Source organism: Bufo gargarizans, chromosome 6 (genome assembly GCF_014858855.1).
Source record: "Bufo gargarizans isolate SCDJY-AF-19 chromosome 6, ASM1485885v1, whole genome shotgun sequence".
Taxonomy (NCBI): domain Eukaryota; kingdom Metazoa; phylum Chordata; class Amphibia; order Anura; family Bufonidae; genus Bufo; species Bufo gargarizans.
The window spans coordinates 270027847-270046529 of record NC_058085.1 but is presented as its reverse complement, the minus strand read 5'-3'; the positions used below and the strand labels follow the sequence as shown (position 1 = coordinate 270046529).

At 43.1% G+C, this 18683-nt stretch overlaps 1 protein-coding gene across 1 annotated transcript in view; it reads right to left on the bottom strand.

Annotated features, from left to right (window-relative positions):
- Window positions 1-18683, bottom strand: part of KCNQ2 (potassium voltage-gated channel subfamily Q member 2) — a 106251-nt gene that overhangs the window by 77991 nt on the left and 9577 nt on the right. Inside the window, exon 2 of the mRNA XM_044299633.1 lies at window positions 307-397. Within this exon, the coding sequence (XP_044155568.1) occupies window positions 307-397 (91 nt within the window). The remainder of the gene's footprint in view (window positions 1-306; window positions 398-18683) is intronic.

The following is an 18683-nucleotide window of genomic DNA, read 5'->3' as shown; positions in this document are numbered from 1 at the left end:
TTCCAGTGATCCACGAAAAAAACGGGTGTGAATAGCTCCATTGACTGGTATGGGTCTGTGAGCGGTCCATTTTTAGAATGGACAGTACAAAAAAGAGAAAAATGGTTGCGTGAATAAGTCCTCATCAACAAAGTCTCTGCGAGGAGACCTCAGGAACTGTTTAATGGACATTGGTGGTAGACAGTGTAATACCCTTTTAAAAACTGAATTTACAGTAAAATATATAAAATAAGAATGCACACAGTGGGAGACATTACTAAGCACATCTTTCCTGCAAAGAGATGGCAATCTCTTTTTCATACATACCAGTATGTAGAGGGCGCCCTCTGACTTCTCCTCATATTCTCTAATCGTGGAAAAGACAGAAAGAACGAGGCAGGAGAAGACAAGCAGGAACCTGAGAACAGACAAAACATTGATTTATTGATTATAATGCTGCCTCAATGTGCCAGAAAATAACTACTATAATACTACATATAGTTGTAAATCGTTGCCAGCTCAAGTAGGAATCGGATAAAACACATGGAGTAACTTTATTTCATCTTTAAAGGATCCAAATAGGAAAATGAACACACAGTGACACAATAGCGTACTATAATACTGCTTCATATACCGTATATAAAAAAAATATAACTACTATAATAATGTTCCTATGTAATATATTATAATACTACAGTATATGCAATAACATACTAAAATACTGTCTGCTATTTGCAGTATTATAACTACTATAATACGACCTCCTATGTACAAGAATATAACTACTATAATACTACTACAGTATGTGCAATAACATACTGCAATACTGTCTCCTATGTGCAATATTATAATTACTATAATACTGCCTCCTATAAACAATAATATAACAACTATAACTAGAAAGGGTACAATTTCTGGGGAAATTGTGTGATGTGTTCTTGCCTCCACCAGTAGCTTACAACTGGAGTGGGCGGAGTAACTGGGTGGAGTGTAGACTCCGCCCACTTTTATAAATTTTGACCTTTGTCTCACACTGACCCACCCTGCCGAGTTTGGGTGCTGTGAGAATGACAGCTGTTTAAAGGTTTCTTATTGAAGTCAATAGGGAAAATCTGATTGGTTGTTTGTGGCTCCGCCCACTTTTTAGCGTCCCCAAAATGAGATATACATTGGCACAGTCCTCCAGTGACCAACTGTGCCAAGTTTCAGAACCCTGCCATTAACAGTCTAAGAGCAGCGGCAGTTTGAATTTTTCCCATTTAAACAAATGGCTGAAATTTTATTGGCCGTTGTAGACCCCGCCCACTTTTTTTTCATTTTTGATCCCAGTCACCCAATGACCTTCGGTGCCAAGTTTGGGTATTTTGGCTTAAATATTGTGAGAATGACAACAATTTAAAGGTTTATCATTGAAGTCAAAAGGAAAAATCTGATTTGTCGTTGTTGGCTCCACCCACTTTTTAAATTTTTGAAGCCAAAGTAATCTATGACCTGATTTCTGAGATTTGAAGCCCCTGACATCAATAATGGCAGCATTTTTCAATTTTCTGCATTTTTCAATTTTCCCATTGAAATCAATCAAAGAAATCTGATTGGTTGTTTTTGGCCCCACCCACTTTTCTGAATTTTAATCCTAATCCTAAATTGTCCAACTGTACCAAGTTTGGGGAACCTGCCATTAACAGTCTAAGAGCAGCGGCAGTTTGAATTTTTCCCATTAAAACATATAGCTGAAATTTGATTGGCCGTTGTAGACTCCTCCCACTTTTAAACATTTGAATTCTCATCCCCTATTAACTGAATATATTAAGTGTAACAACCCTGCCATTAACAATGTTGAAATGGCAGCAATTTAAAATTTTCTCATTGAAGACAATGGGGAAAATCTGATTGGTTGTTTGTAGCTCCGCCCACTTTTTAATGTCCCCAAAATGTGACAGAAATTTTCAGGTTGACCCCATGACTAAGTGACCCAAGTTTGGTGAGTTTCACTCCGAAGCTGTATGAGTGACAAACGTTTGCATTTTTCCAATAAAACTCTATGGGAGAAAAAAAGAGGTTTTCGGGGGCCCGCCCCAGGGGCCCGGAGGGTGGGATCGGTTAACAAAGCACAAGCAAGATCCTCGGGTATGTGCCGACCAAGAGTGCAAAGTTCGGTATTGATACTCCTGTGGGAGGAGTAGCAATTTGAACGTCTCATTGTAGTCAATGGGGAGAATTTGATTGGTTCTGTGTGGCCCCGCCCACATTTTCGGGTCTCCGAAATGTTCTAACAAATTGCGCGTTGACCCCATGACTAAGTGACCCAAGTTTGGAGACTTTAGTTTCAAATCTGTGCGACTGGGAGAGATTTGAAAATTTTCCCTGTCAAAGTCAATGGGAAAAACATGGATTTTGGGGGCCCTGTCCCAGGGGCCCGGAGGGTGGGATCGGGTAACAAAGCACAAGCAAGGTACTAGGGTGGGTGCCGACCAAGTCTGCAAAGTTTGGAATTTGTACTCCTAAAAATGTGGGAGGAGTAGCAATTTGAAAGTCTCATTATAGTCAATGGGGAGATTTTGATTGGTTCTGTGTGGCCCCGCCCACTTTTTGGGGTCCCCGAAATGTGCCCAAAATTTTCGGGTTGACTCCATGACTAAGTGACCCAAGTTTGGTGACTTTAGCGTCAAAGCCTGGCGAGTGGGAGCGATTTGAAAATTTACCCTGTCAAAGTCTATGGGAAAAAAGGGGGCTTCCGGGGCCCGCCACGGGGGCCCCGGGGGTGGGATCGCTCCACAAAGTAATAGCAATCCGATCGGGAACAATCTGAACGTTTTGGTAAATTTTTGTCTATGTAGTGTAAAAACTGTGGGAGGAGTTAGGGTGGCAAATTTGGCTATAATAAGAATAAGAATAACTAGAAAAGGTACAATTTCTGGGGAAATTGTGTGATGTGTTCTTGCCTCCACCAGTAGCTTACAACTGGAGTGGGCGGAGTAACTGGGTGGAGTGTAGACTCCGCCCACTTTTATAAATTTTGACCTTTGTCTCACACTGACCCACCTTGCCGAGTTTGGGTGCTGTGAGAATGACAGCTGTTTAAAGGTTTCTTATTGAAGTCAATAGGGAAAATCTGATTGGTTGTTTTTGGCCCCGCCCACTTTTCTGAATTTTAATCCTAATCCTAAATTGTCCAACTGTACCAAGTTTGGGGATCCTGCCATTAACAGTCTAAGAGCAGCGGCAGTTTTAAATTTTCCCATTAAAACATATAGCTGAAATTTGATTGGCCGTTGTAGACCCCGCCCACTTTAAAACATTTGAATTCTAGTCACCTATTAACCGAATATATTAAGTTTAACAACCCTGCCATTAACAATGTTGAAATGGCAGCAATTTAAAATTTTCTCATTGAAGACAATAGGGAAAATCTGATTTGTTGTTGTTGGCTCCGCCCACTTTAAATTTTTTGAATCCAAAGTAATCTATGACCTGATCTCAGCGATTTGAAGCCCCTGACATCAATCATGGCAGCATTTTTCAATTTTCTGTTTTTTTTTTTTCCATATTGAAATCAATGAAAGAAATCTGATTGGTTGTTTTTGGCCCCGCCCACTTTTCAAATTTTTATCCTAATCCTAAATTGTCCAACTGTACCAAGTTTGGGAAACCTGCCATTAACAGTCTAAGAGCAGCGGCAGTTTGAATTTTTCCCATTTAAACAAATGGCTGAAATTTGATTGGCCGTTGTAGACTCCGCCCACTTTTTCATTATTTTTTGAATCCAGTCACCCAATGACCTACGGTGCCAAGTTTGGGTATTCTGGCTTAAATACTGTGAGAATGACAGCAATTTAAAAGTTTCTCATTGAAGTCAATAGGGAAAATCTGATTTGTTGTTGTTGGCTCTGCCCACTTTTTAAATTTTTGAATCCAAAGTAATCTATCACCTGATTTCAGAGATTTGAAGCCCCTGACATCAATCATGGCAGCATTTTTCAATTTTCTGATTTTTTTTTTTCCATATTGAAATCAATGAAAGAAATCTGATTGGTTGTTTTTGGCCCCGCCCACTTTTCAAAATTTTAATCCTAATCCTAAATTGTCCAACTGTACCACGTTTGGGAAACCTGCCATTAACAGTCTAAGAGCAGCGGCAGTTTGAATTTTTCCCATTTAAACAAATGGCTGAAATTTGATTGGCCGTTGTAGACTCCGCCCACTTTTTCATTATTTTTTGAATCCAGTCACCCAATGACCTACGGTGCCAAGTTTGGGTATTCTGGCTTAAATACTGTGAGAATGACAGCAATTTAAAGGTTTCTTATTGAAGTCAATAGGGAAAATCTGATTGGTTGTTTGTAGCTCCGCCCACTTTTTAATGTCCCCAAAATGTGACAGAAATTTTCAGGTTGACCCCATGACTGAGTGACCCAAGTTTGGTGAGTTTCACTCCGAAGCTGTATGAGTGACAAACATTTGCATTTTTCCAATAAAACTCTATGGGAGAAAAAAAGAGGTTTTCGGGGGCCCGCCCCAGGGGCCCGGAGGGTGGGATCGGTTAACAAAGCACAAGCAAGATACTCGGGTATGTGCCGACCAAGGGTGCAAAGTTCGGTATTTATACTCCTAAATCTGTGGGAGGAGTAGCAATTTGAACGTCTCATTGTAGTCAATGGGGAGAATTTGATTGGTTCTGTGTGGCCCCGCCCACATTTTCGGGTCTCCGAAATGTGCTAACAAATTGCGCGTTGACCCCATGACTAAGTGACCCAAGTTTGGTGACTTTAGTTTAAAATCTGTGCGACTGGGAGCGATTTGAAAATTGTCCCTGTCAAAGTCAATGGGAAAAACGTGGATTTTGGGGGCCCTGTCCCAGGGGCCCGGAGGGTGGGATCGGGTAACAAAGCAAAAGCAAGGTACTCGGGTGGGTGCCGACCAAGTCTGCAAAGTCTGGAATTTGTACTCCTAAAAATGTGGGAGGAGTAGCAATTTGAAGTTCTCATTAAAGTCAATGGGGAGATTTTGATTGGTTCTGTATGGCCCCGCCCACTTTTTGGGGTCCCCGAAATGTGCCCAAAATTTTCGGGTTGACTCCATGACTAAGTGACCCAAGTTTGGTGACTTTAGCGTCAAAGCCTGGCGAGTGGGAGCGATTTGAAAATTTACCCTGTCAAAGTCTATGGGAAAAAAGGGGGCTTCCGGGGCCCGCCACGGGGGCCCCGGGGGTGGGATCGCTCCACAAAGTAATAGCAATCCGATCGGGCACAATCTGCACGTTTTGGTAAATTGTTGTCTATGTAGTGTAAAAACTGTGGGAGGAGTTAGGGTGGCAAATTTGGCTATAATAAGAATAAGAAGAACTAGAAAAGGTACAATTTCTGGGGAAATTGTGTGATGTGTTCTTGCCTCCACCAGTAGCTTACAACTGGAGTGGGCGGAGTAACTGGGTGGAGTGCTGTGGCTTAAATACTGTGAGAATGACAGCTGTTTAAAAGTTTCTTATTGAAGTCAATAGGGAGAATCTGATTGGTTGTTTGTGGCTCCGCCCACTTTTTAGCGTCCCCAAAATGAGATATATATTGGCACAGTCCTCCAGTGACCAACTGCGCCAAGTTTCAGAACCCTGCCATTAACAGTCTAAGAGCAGCGGCAGTTTGAATTTTTCTCATTTAAACAAATGTCTGAAATTTGATTGGCCGTTGTAGACCCCGCCCACTTTCCAATTTTTTTTTTTCCCCCAGTCACCCAATGACCTACGGTGCCAAGTTTGGGTATTCTGGCTTAAATATTGTGAGAATGACAGCAATTTAAAGGTTTCTCATTGAAGTCAATAGGAAAAATCTGATTTGTTGTTGTTGGCTCCGCCCACTTTTTCAATTTTTGAAGCCAAAGTAATCTATGACCTGATTTCTAAGATTTGAAGCCCCTGACATCAATAATGGCAGCATTTTTCAATTTTCTGCATATGTCAAATTCCCCATTGAAATCAATCAAAGAAATCTGATTGGTTGTTTTTGGCTCCGCCCACTTTTCTAAATTTCAATCCTAATCCTAAAATGTCCAACTGTACCAAGTTTGGGGACCCTGCCAGTAACAGTGTAAGATCAGCGGCAGTTTTAAATTTCCCCATTAAAATAAATGACTAAAATTTGATTGGCCATTGTAGACTCCGCCCACTTTTTATACATTTTTGAATCCAGTCACCCAATGACCTACGGTGCCAAGTTTGGGTATTCTGGCTTAAATACTGTGAGAATGACAGCAATTTAAAGGTTTATCATTGAAGTGAATAGGGAAAATCTGATTTGTTGTTGTTGGCTCCGCCCACTTTTTCAATTTTTGAAACCGAAGTAATCTATGACCTGATTTCTGAGATTTAAAGCCCCTGACATCAATAATGGCAGCATTTTTCAATTTTCTGCATTTTTCAATTTTCCCATTGAAATCAATCAAAGAAATCTGATTGGTTGTTTTTGGCCCCGCCCACTTTTCTGAATTTTAATCCTAATCCTAAATTGTCCAACTGTACCAAGTTTGGGGATCCTGCCATTAACAGTGTAAGATCAGCGGCAGTTTTAAATTTCGCCATTGAAATAAATGGCTGAAATTTGATTAGTCGTTGTAGACTCCGCCCACTTTTTAATAAATTTTTGAATCCAGTCACCCAATGACCTACGGTGCCAAGTTTGGGTATTCTGGCTTAAATACTGTGAGAATGACAGCAATTTAAAAGTTTCTCATTGAAGTCAATAGGAAAAATCTGATTTGTTGTTGTTGGCTCCGCCCACTTTTTAAATTTTTGAATCCAAAGTAATCTATCACCTGATTTCAGCGATTTGAAGCCCCTGACATCAATCATGGCAGCATTTTTCAATTTTCTGAATTTTTTTTTTTCCATATTGAAATCAATGAAAGAAATCTGATTGGTTGTTTTTGGCCCCGCCCACTTTTCAAAATTTTAATCCTAATCCTAAATTGTCCAACTGTACCAAGTTTGGGAAACCTGCCATTAACAGTCTAAGAGCAGCGGCAGTTTGAATTTTTCCCATTTAAACAAATGGCTGAAATTTGATTGGCCGTTGTAGACTCCGCCCACTTTTTCATTATTTTTTGAATCCAGTCACCCAATGACCTACGGTGCCAAGTTTGGGTATTCTGGCTTAAATACTGTGAGAATGACAGCAATTTAAAGGTTTCTTATTGAAGTCAATAGGGAAAATCTGATTGGTTGTTTGTAGCTCCGCCCACTTTTTAATGTCCCCAAAATGTGACAGAAATTTTCAGGTTGACCCCATGACTGAGTGACCCAAGTTTGGTGAGTTTCACTCCGAAGCTGTATGAGTGACAAACATTTGCATTTTTCCAATAAAACTCTATGGGAGAAAAAAAGAGGTTTTCGGGGGCCCGCCCCAGGGGCCCGGAGGGTGGGATCGGTTAACAAAGCACAAGCAAGATACTCGGGTATGTGCCGACCAAGAGTGCAAAGTTCGGTATTTATACTCCTAAATCTGTGGGAGGAGTAGCAATTTGAACGTCTCATTGTAGTCAATGGGGAGAATTTGATTGGTTCTGTGTGGCCCCGCCCACATTTTCGGGTCTCCGAAATGTGCTAACAAATTGCGCGTTGACCCCATGACTAAGTGACCCAAGTTTGGTGACTTTAGTTTAAAATCTGTGCGACTGGGAGCGATTTGAAAATTGTCCCTGTCAAAGTCAATGGGAAAAACATGGATTTTGGGGGCCCTGTCCCAGGGGCCCGGAGGGTGGGATCGGGTAACAAAGCACAAGCAAGGTACTCGGGTGGGTGCCGACCAAGTCTGCAAAGTCTGGAATTTGTACTCCTAAAAATGTGGGAGGAGTAGCAATTTGAAGTTCTCATTAAAGTCAATGGGGAGATTTTGATTGGTTCTGTATGGCCCCGCCCACTTTTTGGGGTCCCCGAAATGTGCCCAAAATTTTCGGGTTGACTCCATGACTAAGTGACCCAAGTTTGGTGACTTTAGCGTCAAAGCCTGGCGAGTGGGAGCGATTTGAAAATTTACCCTGTCAAAGTCTATGGGAAAAAAGGGGGCTTCCGGGGCCCGCCACGGGGGCCCCGGGGGTGGGATCGCTCCACAAAGTAATAGCAATCCGATCGGGTACAATCTGCACGTTTTGGTAAATTTTTGTCTATGTAGTGTAAAAACTGTGGGAGGAGTTAGGGTGGCAAATTTGGCTATAATAATAATAATAACTAGAAAAGGTACAATTTCTGGGGAAATTGTGTGATGTGTTCTTGCCTCCACCAGTAGCTTACAACTGGAGTGGGCGGAGTAACTGGGTGGAGTGTAGACTCCGCCCACTTTTATAAATTTTGACCTTTGTCTCACACTGACCCACCCTGCCGAGTTTGGGTGCTGTGAGAATGACAGCTGTTTAAAGGTTTCTTATTGAAGTCAATAGGGAAAATCTGATTGGTTGTTTGTGGCTCCGCCCACTTTTTAGCATCCCCAAAATGAGATATACATTGGCACAGTCCTCCAGTGACCAACTGTGCCAAGTTTCGGGAACCCTGCCATTAACAGTCTAAGAGCAGCGGCAGTTTGAATTTTTCCCATTTAAACAAATGGCTGAAATTTGATTGGCCGTTGTAGACCCCGCCCACTTTTTAATTTTTTTGACCCCAGTCACCCAATGACCTACGGTGCCTAGTTTGGGTATTCTGGCTTAAATACTGTGAGAATGACAGCAATTTAAAAGTTTCTCATTGAAGTCAATAGGGAAAATCTGATTGGTGGTTTGTAGCTCCGCCCACTTTTTAATGTCCCCCAAAATGTGACAGAAATTTTCAGGTTGACCCCATGACTAAGTGACCCAAGTTTGGTGACTTTAGTTTAAAATCTGTGCGACTGGGAGAGATTTGAAAATTGTCCCTGTCAAAGTCAATGGGAAAAACGTGGATTTTGGGGGCCCTGTCCCAGGGGCCCGGAGGGTGGGATCGGGTAACAAAGCAAAAGCAAGGTACTTGGGTGGGTGCCGACCAAGTCTGCAAAGTTTGGAATTTGTACTCCTAAAAATGTGGGAGAAGTAGCAATTTGAAGGTCTCATTAAAGTCAATGGGGAGATTTTGATTGGTTCTGTGTGGCCCCGCCCACTTTTTGGGGTCCCCGAAATGTGCCCAAAGTTTTCGGGTTGACTCCATGACTAAGTGACCCAAGTTTGGTGACTTTAGCGTCAAAGCCTGGCGAGTGGGAGCGATTTGAAAATTTACCCTGTCAAAGTCTATGGGAAAAAAGGGGGCTTCCGGGGCCCGCCACGGGGGCCCCGGGGGTGGGATCGCTCCACAAAGTAATAGCAATCCGATCGGGTACAATCTGCACGTTTTGGTAAATTTTTGTCTATGTAGTGTAAAAACTGTGGGAGGAGTTAGGGTGGCAAATTTGGCTATAATAAGAATAAGAAGAACTAGAAAAGGTACAATTTCTGGGGAAATTGTGTGATGTGTTCTTGCCTCCACCAGTAGCTTACAACTGGAGTGGGCGGAGTAACTGGGTGGAGTGTAGACTCCGCCCACTTTTATAAATTTTGACCTTTGTCTCACACTGACCCACCCTGCCGAGTTTGGGTGCTGTGAGAATGACAGCTGTTTAAAGGTTTCTTATTGAAGTCAATAGGGAAAATCTGATTGGTTGTTTGTGGCTCCGCCCACTTTTTAGCATCCCCAAAATGAGATATACATTGGCACAGTCCTCCAGTGACCAACTGTGCCAAGTTTCGGGAACCCTGCCATTAACAGTCTAAGAGCAGCGGCAGTTTGAATTTTTCCCATTTAAACAAATGGCTGAAATTTGATTGGCCGTTGTAGACCCCGCCCACTTTTTAATTTTTTTTGACCCCAGTCACCCAATGACCTACGGTGCCTAGTTTGGGTATTCTGGCTTAAATACTGTGAGAATGACAGCAATTTAAAAGTTTCTCATTGAAGTCAATAGGGAAAATCTGATTGGTGGTTTGTAGCTCCGCCCACTTTTTAATGTCCCCCAAAATGTGACAGAAATTTTCAGGTTGACCCCATGACTAAGTGACCCAAGTTTGGTGACTTTAGTTTAAAATCTGTGCGACTGGGAGAGATTTGAAAATTGTCCCTGTCAAAGTCAATGGGAAAAACGTGGATTTTGGGGGCCCTGTCCCAGGGGCCCGGAGGGTGGGATCGGGTAACAAAGCAAAAGCAAGGTACTCGGGTGGGTGCCGACCAAGTCTGCAAAGTTTGGAATTTGTACTCCTAAAAATGTGGGAGAAGTAGCAATTTGAAGGTCTCATTAAAGTCAATGGGGAGATTTTGATTGGTTCTGTGTGGCCCCGCCCACTTTTTGGGGTCCCCGAAATGTGCCCAAAATTTTCGGGTTGACTCCATGACTAAGTGACCCAAGTTTGGTGACTTTAGCGTCAAAGCCTGGCGAGTGGGAGCGATTTGAAAATTTACCCTGTCAAAGTCTATGGGAAAAAAGGGGGCTTCCGGGGCCCGCCACGGGGGCCCCGGGGGTGGGATCGCTCCACAAAGTAATAGCAATCCGATCGGGTACAATCTGCACGTTTTGGTAAATTTTTGTCTATGTAGTGTAAAAACTGTGGGAGGAGTTAGGGTGGCAAATTTGGCTATAATAAGAATAATAATAACTAGAAAAGGTACAATTTCTGGGGAAATTGTGTGATGTGTTCTTGCCTCCACCAGTAGCTTACAACTGGAGTGGGCGGAGTAACTGGGTGGAGTGTAGACTCCGCCCACTTTTATAAATTTTGACCTTTGTCTCACACTGACCCACCCTGCCGAGTTTGGGTGCTGTGAGAATGACAGCTGTTTAAAGGTTTCTTATTGAAGTCAATAGGGAAAATCTGATTGGTTGTTTGTGGCTCCGCCCACTTTTTAGCATCCCCAAAATGAGATATACATTGGCACAGTCCTCCAGTGACCAACTGTGCCAAGTTTCGGGAACCCTGCCATTAACAGTCTAAGAGCAGCGGCAGTTTGAATTTTTCCCATTTAAACAAATGGCTGAAATTTGATTGGCCGTTGTAGACCCCGCCCACTTTTTAATTTTTTTGACCCCAGTCACCCAATGACCTACGGTGCCTAGTTTGGGTATTCTGGCTTAAATACTGTGAGAATGACAGCAATTTAAAAGTTTCTCATTGAAGTCAATAGGGAAAATCTGATTGGTGGTTTGTAGCTCCGCCCACTTTTTAATGTCCCCCAAAATGTGACAGAAATTTTCAGGTTGACCCCATGACTAAGTGACCCAAGTTTGGTGACTTTAGTTTAAAATCTGTGCGACTGGGAGAGATTTGAAAATTGTCCCTGTCAAAGTCAATGGGAAAAACGTGGATTTTGGGGGCCCTGTCCCAGGGGCCCGGAGGGTGGGATCGGGTAACAAAGCAAAAGCAAGGTACTTGGGTGGGTGCCGACCAAGTCTGCAAAGTTTGGAATTTGTACTCCTAAAAATGTGGGAGAAGTAGCAATTTGAAGGTCTCATTAAAGTCAATGGGGAGATTTTGATTGGTTCTGTGTGGCCCCGCCCACTTTTTGGGGTCCCCGAAATGTGCCCAAAGTTTTCGGGTTGACTCCATGACTAAGTGACCCAAGTTTGGTGACTTTAGCGTCAAAGCCTGGCGAGTGGGAGCGATTTGAAAATTTACCCTGTCAAAGTCTATGGGAAAAAAGGGGGCTTCCGGGGCCCGCCACGGGGGCCCCGGGGGTGGGATCGCTCCACAAAGTAATAGCAATCCGATCGGGTACAATCTGCACGTTTTGGTAAATTTTTGTCTATGTAGTGTAAAAACTGTGGGAGGAGTTAGGGTGGCAAATTTGGCTATAATAATAATAATAATAACTAGAAAAGGTACAATTTCTGGGGAAATTGTGTGATGTGTTCTTGCCTCCACCAGTAGCTTACAACTGGAGTGGGCGGAGTAACTGGGTGGAGTGTAGACTCCGCCCACTTTTATAAATTTTGACCTTTGTCTCACACTGACCCACCCTGCCGAGTTTGGGTGCTGTGAGAATGACAGCTGTTTAAAGGTTTCTTATTGAAGTCAATAGGGAAAATCTGATTGGTTGTTTGTGGCTCCGCCCACTTTTTAGCATCCCCAAAATGAGATATACATTGGCACAGTCCTCCAGTGACCAACTGTGCCAAGTTTCGGAACCCTGCCATTAACAGTCTAAGAGCAGCGGCAGTTTGAATTTTTCCCATTTAAACAAATGGCTGAAATTTGATTGGCCGTTGTAGACCCCGCCCACTTTTTAATTTTTTTTGACCCCAGTCACCCAATGACCTACGGTGCCTAGTTTGGGTATTCTGGCTTAAATACTGTGAGAATGACAGCAATTTAAAAGTTTCTCATTGAAGTCAATAGGGAAAATCTGATTGGTGGTTTGTAGCTCCGCCCACTTTTTAATGTCCCCCAAAATGTGACAGAAATTTTCAGGTTGACCCCATGACTAAGTGACCCAAGTTTGGTGACTTTAGTTTAAAATCTGTGCGACTGGGAGAGATTTGAAAATTGTCCCTGTCAAAGTCAATGGGAAAAACGTGGATTTTGGGGGCCCTGTCCCAGGGGCCCGGAGGGTGGGATCGGGTAACAAAGCAAAAGCAAGGTACTTGGGTGGGTGCCGACCAAGTCTGCAAAGTTTGGAATTTGTACTCCTAAAAATGTGGGAGAAGTAGCAATTTGAAGGTCTCATTAAAGTCAATGGGGAGATTTTGATTGGTTCTGTGTGGCCCCGCCCACTTTTTGGGGTCCCCGAAATGTGCCCAAAATTTTCGGGTTGACTCCATGACTAAGTGACCCAAGTTTGGTGACTTTAGCGTCAAAGCCTGGCGAGTGGGAGCGATTTGAAAATTTACCCTGTCAAAGTCTATGGGAAAAAAGGGGGCTTCCGGGGCCCGCCACGGGGGCCCCGGGGGTGGGATCGCTCCACAAAGTAATAGCAATCCGATCGGGTACAATCTGCACGTTTTGGTAAATTTTTGTCTATGTAGTGTAAAAACTGTGGGAGGAGTTAGGGTGGCAAATTTGGCTATAATAATAATAATAATAATAACTAGAAAAGGTACAATTTCTGGGGAAATTGTGTGATGTGTTCTTGCCTCCACCAGTAGCTTACAACTGGAGTGGGCGGAGTAACTGGGTGGAGTGTAGACTCCGCCCACTTTTATAAATTTTGACCTTTGTCTCACACTGACCCACCTTGCCGAGTTTGGGTGCTGTGAGAATGACAGCTGTTTAAAGGTTTCTTATTGAAGTCAATAGGGAAAATCTGATTGGTTGTTTTTGGCCCCGCCCACTTTTCTGAATTTTAATCCTAATCCTAAATTGTCCAACTGTACCAAGTTTGGGGATCCTGCCATTAACAGTCTAAGAGCAGCGGCAGTTTTAAATTTTCCCATTAAAACATATAGCTGAAATTTGATTGGCCGTTGTAGACCCCGCCCACTTTAAAACATTTGAATTCTAGTCACCTATTAACCGAATATATTAAGTTTAACAACCCTGCCATTAACAATGTTGAAATGGCAGCAATTTAAAATTTTCTCATTGAAGACAATAGGGAAAATCTGATTTGTTGTTGTTGGCTCCGCCCACTTTTAAATTTTTTGAATCCAAAGTAATCTATGACCTGATCTCAGCGATTTGAAGCCCCTGACATCAATCATGGCAGCATTTTTCAATTTTCTGAATTTTTTTTTTTCCATATTGAAATCAATGAAAGAAATCTGATTGGTTGTTTTTGGCCCCGCCCACTTTTAAAATTTTTATCCTAATCCTAAATTGTCCAACTGTACCAAGTTTGGGAAACCTGCCATTAACAGTCTAAGAGCAGCGGCAGTTTGAATTTTTCCCATTTAAACAAATGGCTGAAATTTGATTGGCCGTTGTAGACTCCGCCCACTTTTTCATTATTTTTTGAATCCAGTCACCCAATGACCTACGGTGCCAAGTTTGGGTATTCTGGCTTAAATACTGTGAGAATGACAGCAATTTAAAAGTTTCTCATTGAAGTCAATAGGGAAAATCTGATTTGTTGTTGTTGGCTCCGCCCACTTTTTAAATTTTTGAATCCAAAGTAATCTATCACCTGATTTCAGCGATTTGAAGCCCCTGACATCAATCATGGCAGCATTTTTCAATTTTCTGAATTTTTTTTTTTCCATATTGAAATCAATGAAAGAAATCTGATTGGTTGTTTTTGGCCCCGCCCACTTTTCAAAATTTTAATCCTAATCCTAAATTGTCCAACTGTACCAAGTTTGGGAAACCTGCCATTAACAGTCTAAGAGCAGCGGCAGTTTGAATTTTTCCCATTTAAACAAATGGCTGAAATTTGATTGGCCGTTGTAGACTCCGCCCACTTTTTCATTATTTTTTGAATCCAGTCACCCAATGACCTACGGTGCCAAGTTTGGGTATTCTGGCTTAAATACTGTGAGAATGACAGCAATTTAAAGGTTTCTTATTGAAGTCAATAGGGAAAATCTGATTGGTTGTTTGTAGCTCCGCCCACTTTTTAATGTCCCCAAAATGTGACAGAAATTTTCAGGTTGACCCCATGACTGAGTGACCCAAGTTTGGTGAGTTTCACTCCGAAGCTGTATGAGTGACAAACATTTGCATTTTTCCAATAAAACTCTATGGGAGAAAAAAAGAGGTTTTCGGGGGCCCGCCCCAGGGGCCCGGAGGGTGGGATCGGTTAACAAAGCACAAGCAAGATACTCGGGTATGTGCCGACCAAGAGTGCAAAGTTCGGTATTTATACTCCTAAATCTGTGGGAGGAGTAGCAATTTGAACGTCTCATTGTAGTCAATGGGGAGAATTTGATTGGTTCTGTGTGGCCCCGCCCACATTTTCGGGTCTCCGAAATGTGCTAACAAATTGCGCGTTGACCCCATGACTAAGTGACCCAAGTTTGGTGACTTTAGTTTAAAATCTGTGCGACTGGGAGCGATTTGAAAATTGTCCCTGTCAAAGTCAATGGGAAAAACATGGATTTTGGGGGCCCTGTCCCAGGGGCCCGGAGGGTGGGATCGGGTAACAAAGCAAAAGCAAGGTACTCGGGTGGGTGCCGACCAAGTCTGCAAAGTCTGGAATTTGTACTCCTAAAAATGTGGGAGGAGTAGCAATTTGAAGTTCTCATTAAAGTCAATGGGGAGATTTTGATTGGTTCTGTATGGCCCCGCCCACTTTTTGGGGTCCCCGAAATGTGCCCAAAATTTTCGGGTTGACTCCATGACTAAGTGACCCAAGTTTGGTGACTTTAGCGTCAAAGCCTGGCGAGTGGGAGCGATTTGAAAATTTACCCTGTCAAAGTCTATGGGAAAAAAGGGGGCTTCCGGGGCCCGCCACGGGGGCCCCGGGGGTGGGATCGCTCCACAAAGTAATAGCAATCCGATCGGGTACAATCTGCACGTTTTGGTAAATTTTTGTCTATGTAGTGTAAAAACTGTGGGAGGAGTTAGGGTGGCAAATTTGGCTATAATAATAATAATAATAACTAGAAAAGGTACAATTTCTGGGGAAATTGTGTGATGTGTTCTTGCCTCCACCAGTAGCTTACAACTGGAGTGGGCGGAGTAACTGGGTGGAGTGTAGACTCCGCCCACTTTTATAAATTTTGACCTTTGTCTCACACTGACCCACCCTGCCGAGTTTGGGTGCTGTGAGAATGACAGCTGTTTAAAGGTTTCTTATTGAAGTCAATAGGGAAAATCTGATTGGTTGTTTGTGGCTCCGCCCACTTTTTAGCGTCCCCAAAATGAGATATACATTGGCACAGTCCTCCAGTGACCAACTGTGCCAAGTTTCGGAACCCTGCCATTAACAGTCTAAGAGCAGCGGCAGTTTGAATTTTTCCCATTTAAACAAATGGATGAAATTTGATTGGCCGTTGTAGACCCCGCCCACTTTTTAATTTTTTTTGACCCCAGTCACCCAATGACCTACGGTGCCAAGTTTGGGTATTCTGGCTTAAATATTGTGAGAATGACAGCAATTTAAAGGTTTCTCATTGAAGTCAATAGGGAAAATCTGATTTGTTGTTGTTTGCTCCGCCCACTTTTTCAATTTTTGAAGCCAAAGTAATCTATCACCTGATTTCAGCGATTTGAAGCCCCTGACATCAATCATGGCAGCATTTTTCAATTTTCTGCATTTTTTATTTTCCCATTGAAATCAATCAAAGAAATCTGATTGGTTGTTTTTGGCCCCGCCCACTTTTCAGAATTTTAATCCTAATCCTAAATTGTCCAACTGTACCAAGTTTGGGGATCCTGCCATTAACAGTCTAAGAGCAGCGGCAGTTTGAATTTTTCCCATTAAAACATATAGCTGAAATTTGATTGGCCGTTGTAGACTCCGCCCACTTTAAAACATTTGAATTCTAGTCACCTATTAACCGAATATATTAAGTTTAACAACCCTGCCATTAACAATGTTGAAATGGCAGCAATTTAAAATTTTCTCATTGAAGACAATAGGGAAAATCTGATTGGTTGTTTGTAGCTCCGCCCACTTTTTAATGTCCCCAAAATGTGACAGAATTTTCAGGTTGACCCCATGACTAAGTGACCCAAGTTTGGTGAGTTTCACTCCGAAGCTGTATGAGTGACAAACGTTTGCATTTTTCCAATAAAACTCTATGGGAGAAAAAAAGAGGTTTTCGGGGGCCCGCCCCAGGGGCCCGGAGGGTGGGATCGGTTAACAAAGCACAAGCAAGATCCTCGGGTATGTGCCGACCAAGAGTGCAAAGTTCGGTATTGATACTCCTAAATCTGTGGGAGGAGTAGCAATTTGAACGTCTCATTGTAGTCAATGGGGAGAATTTGATTGGTTCTGTGTGGCCCCGCCCACATTTTCGGGTCTCCGAAATGTTCTAACAAATTGCGCGTTGACCCCATGACTAAGTGACCCAAGTTTGGTGACTTTAGTTTAAAATCTGTGCGACTGGGAGCGATTTGAAAATTGTCCCTGTCAAAGTCAATGGGAAAAACATGGATTTTGGGGGCCCTGTCCCAGGGGCCCGGAGGGTGGGATCGGGTAACAAAGCACAAGCAAGGTACTCGGGTGGGTGCCGACCAAGTCTGCAAAGTTTGGAATTTGTACTCCTAAAAATGTGGGAGGAGTAGCAATTTGAAGTCTCATTAAGTCAATGGGGAGATTTTGATTGGTTCTGTGTGGCCCCGCCCACTTTTTGGGGTCCCCGAAATGTGCCCAAAATTTTCGGGTTGACTCCATGACTAAGTGACCCAAGTTTGGTGACTTTAGCGTCAAAGCCTGGCGAGTGGGAGCGATTTGAAAATTTACCCTGTCAAAGTCTATGGGAAAAAAGGGGGCTTCCGGGGCCCGCCACGGGGGCCCCGGGGGTGGGATCGCTCCACAAAGTAATAGCAATCCGATCGGGAACAATCTGCACGTTTTGGTAAATTTTTGTCTATGTAGTGTAAAAACTGTGGGAGGAGTTAGGGTGGCAAATTTGGCTATAATAAGAATAAGAACTAGAAAAGGTACAATTTCTGGGGAAATTGTGTGATGTGTTCTTGCCTCCACCAGTAGCTTACAACTGGAGTGGGCGGAGTAACTGGGTGGAGTGTAGACTCCGCCCACTTTTATAAATTTTGACCTTTGTCTCACACTGACCCACCCTGCCGAGTTTGGGTGCTGTGAGAATGACAGCTGTTTAAAGGTTTCTTATTGAAGTCAATAGGGAAAATCTGATTGGTTGTTTGTGGCTCCGCCCACTTTTTAGCATCCCCAAAATGAGATATACATTGGCACAGTCCTCCAGTGACCAACTGTGCCAAGTTTCGGGAACCCTGCCATTAACAGTCTAAGAGCAGCGGCAGTTTGAATTTTTCCCATTTAAACAAATGGCTGAAATTTGATTGGCCGTTGTAGACCCCGCCCACTTTTTAATTTTTTTTGACCCCAGTCACCCAATGACCTACGGTGCCTAGTTTGGGTATTCTGGCTTAAATACTGTGAGAATGACAGCAATTTAAAAGTTTCTCATTGAAGTCAATAGGGAAAATCTGATTGGTGGTTTGTAGCTCCGCCCACTTTTTAATGTCCCCCAAAATGTGACAGAAATTTTCAGGTTGACCCCATGACTAAGTGACCCAAGTTTGGTGACTTTAGTTTAAAATCTGTGCGACTGGGAGAGATTTGAAAATTGTCCCTGTCAAAGTCAATGGGAAAAACGTGGATTTTGGGGGCCCTGTCCCAGGGGCCCGGAGGGTGGGATCGGGTAACAAAGCAAAAGCAAGGTACTCGGGTGGGTGCCGACCAAGTCTGCAAAGTTTGGAATTTGTACTCCTAAAAATGTGGGAGAAGTAGCAATTTGAAGGTCTCATTAAAGTCAATGGGGAGATTTTGATTGGTTCTGTGTGGCCCCGCCCACTTTTTGGGGTCCCCGAAATGTGCCCAAAGTTTTCGGGTTGACTCCATGACTAAGTGACCCAAGTTTGGTGACTTTAGCGTCAAGCCTGGCGAGTGGGAGCGATTTGAAAATTTACCCTGTCAAAGTCTATGGGAAAAAAGGGGGCTTCCGGGGCCCGCCACGGGGGCCCCGGGGGTGGGATCGCTCCACAAAGTAATAGCAATCCGATCGGGCACAATCTGCACGTTTTGGTAAATTTTTGTCTATGTAGTGTAAAAACTGTGGGAGGAGTTAGGGTGGCAAATTGGCTAT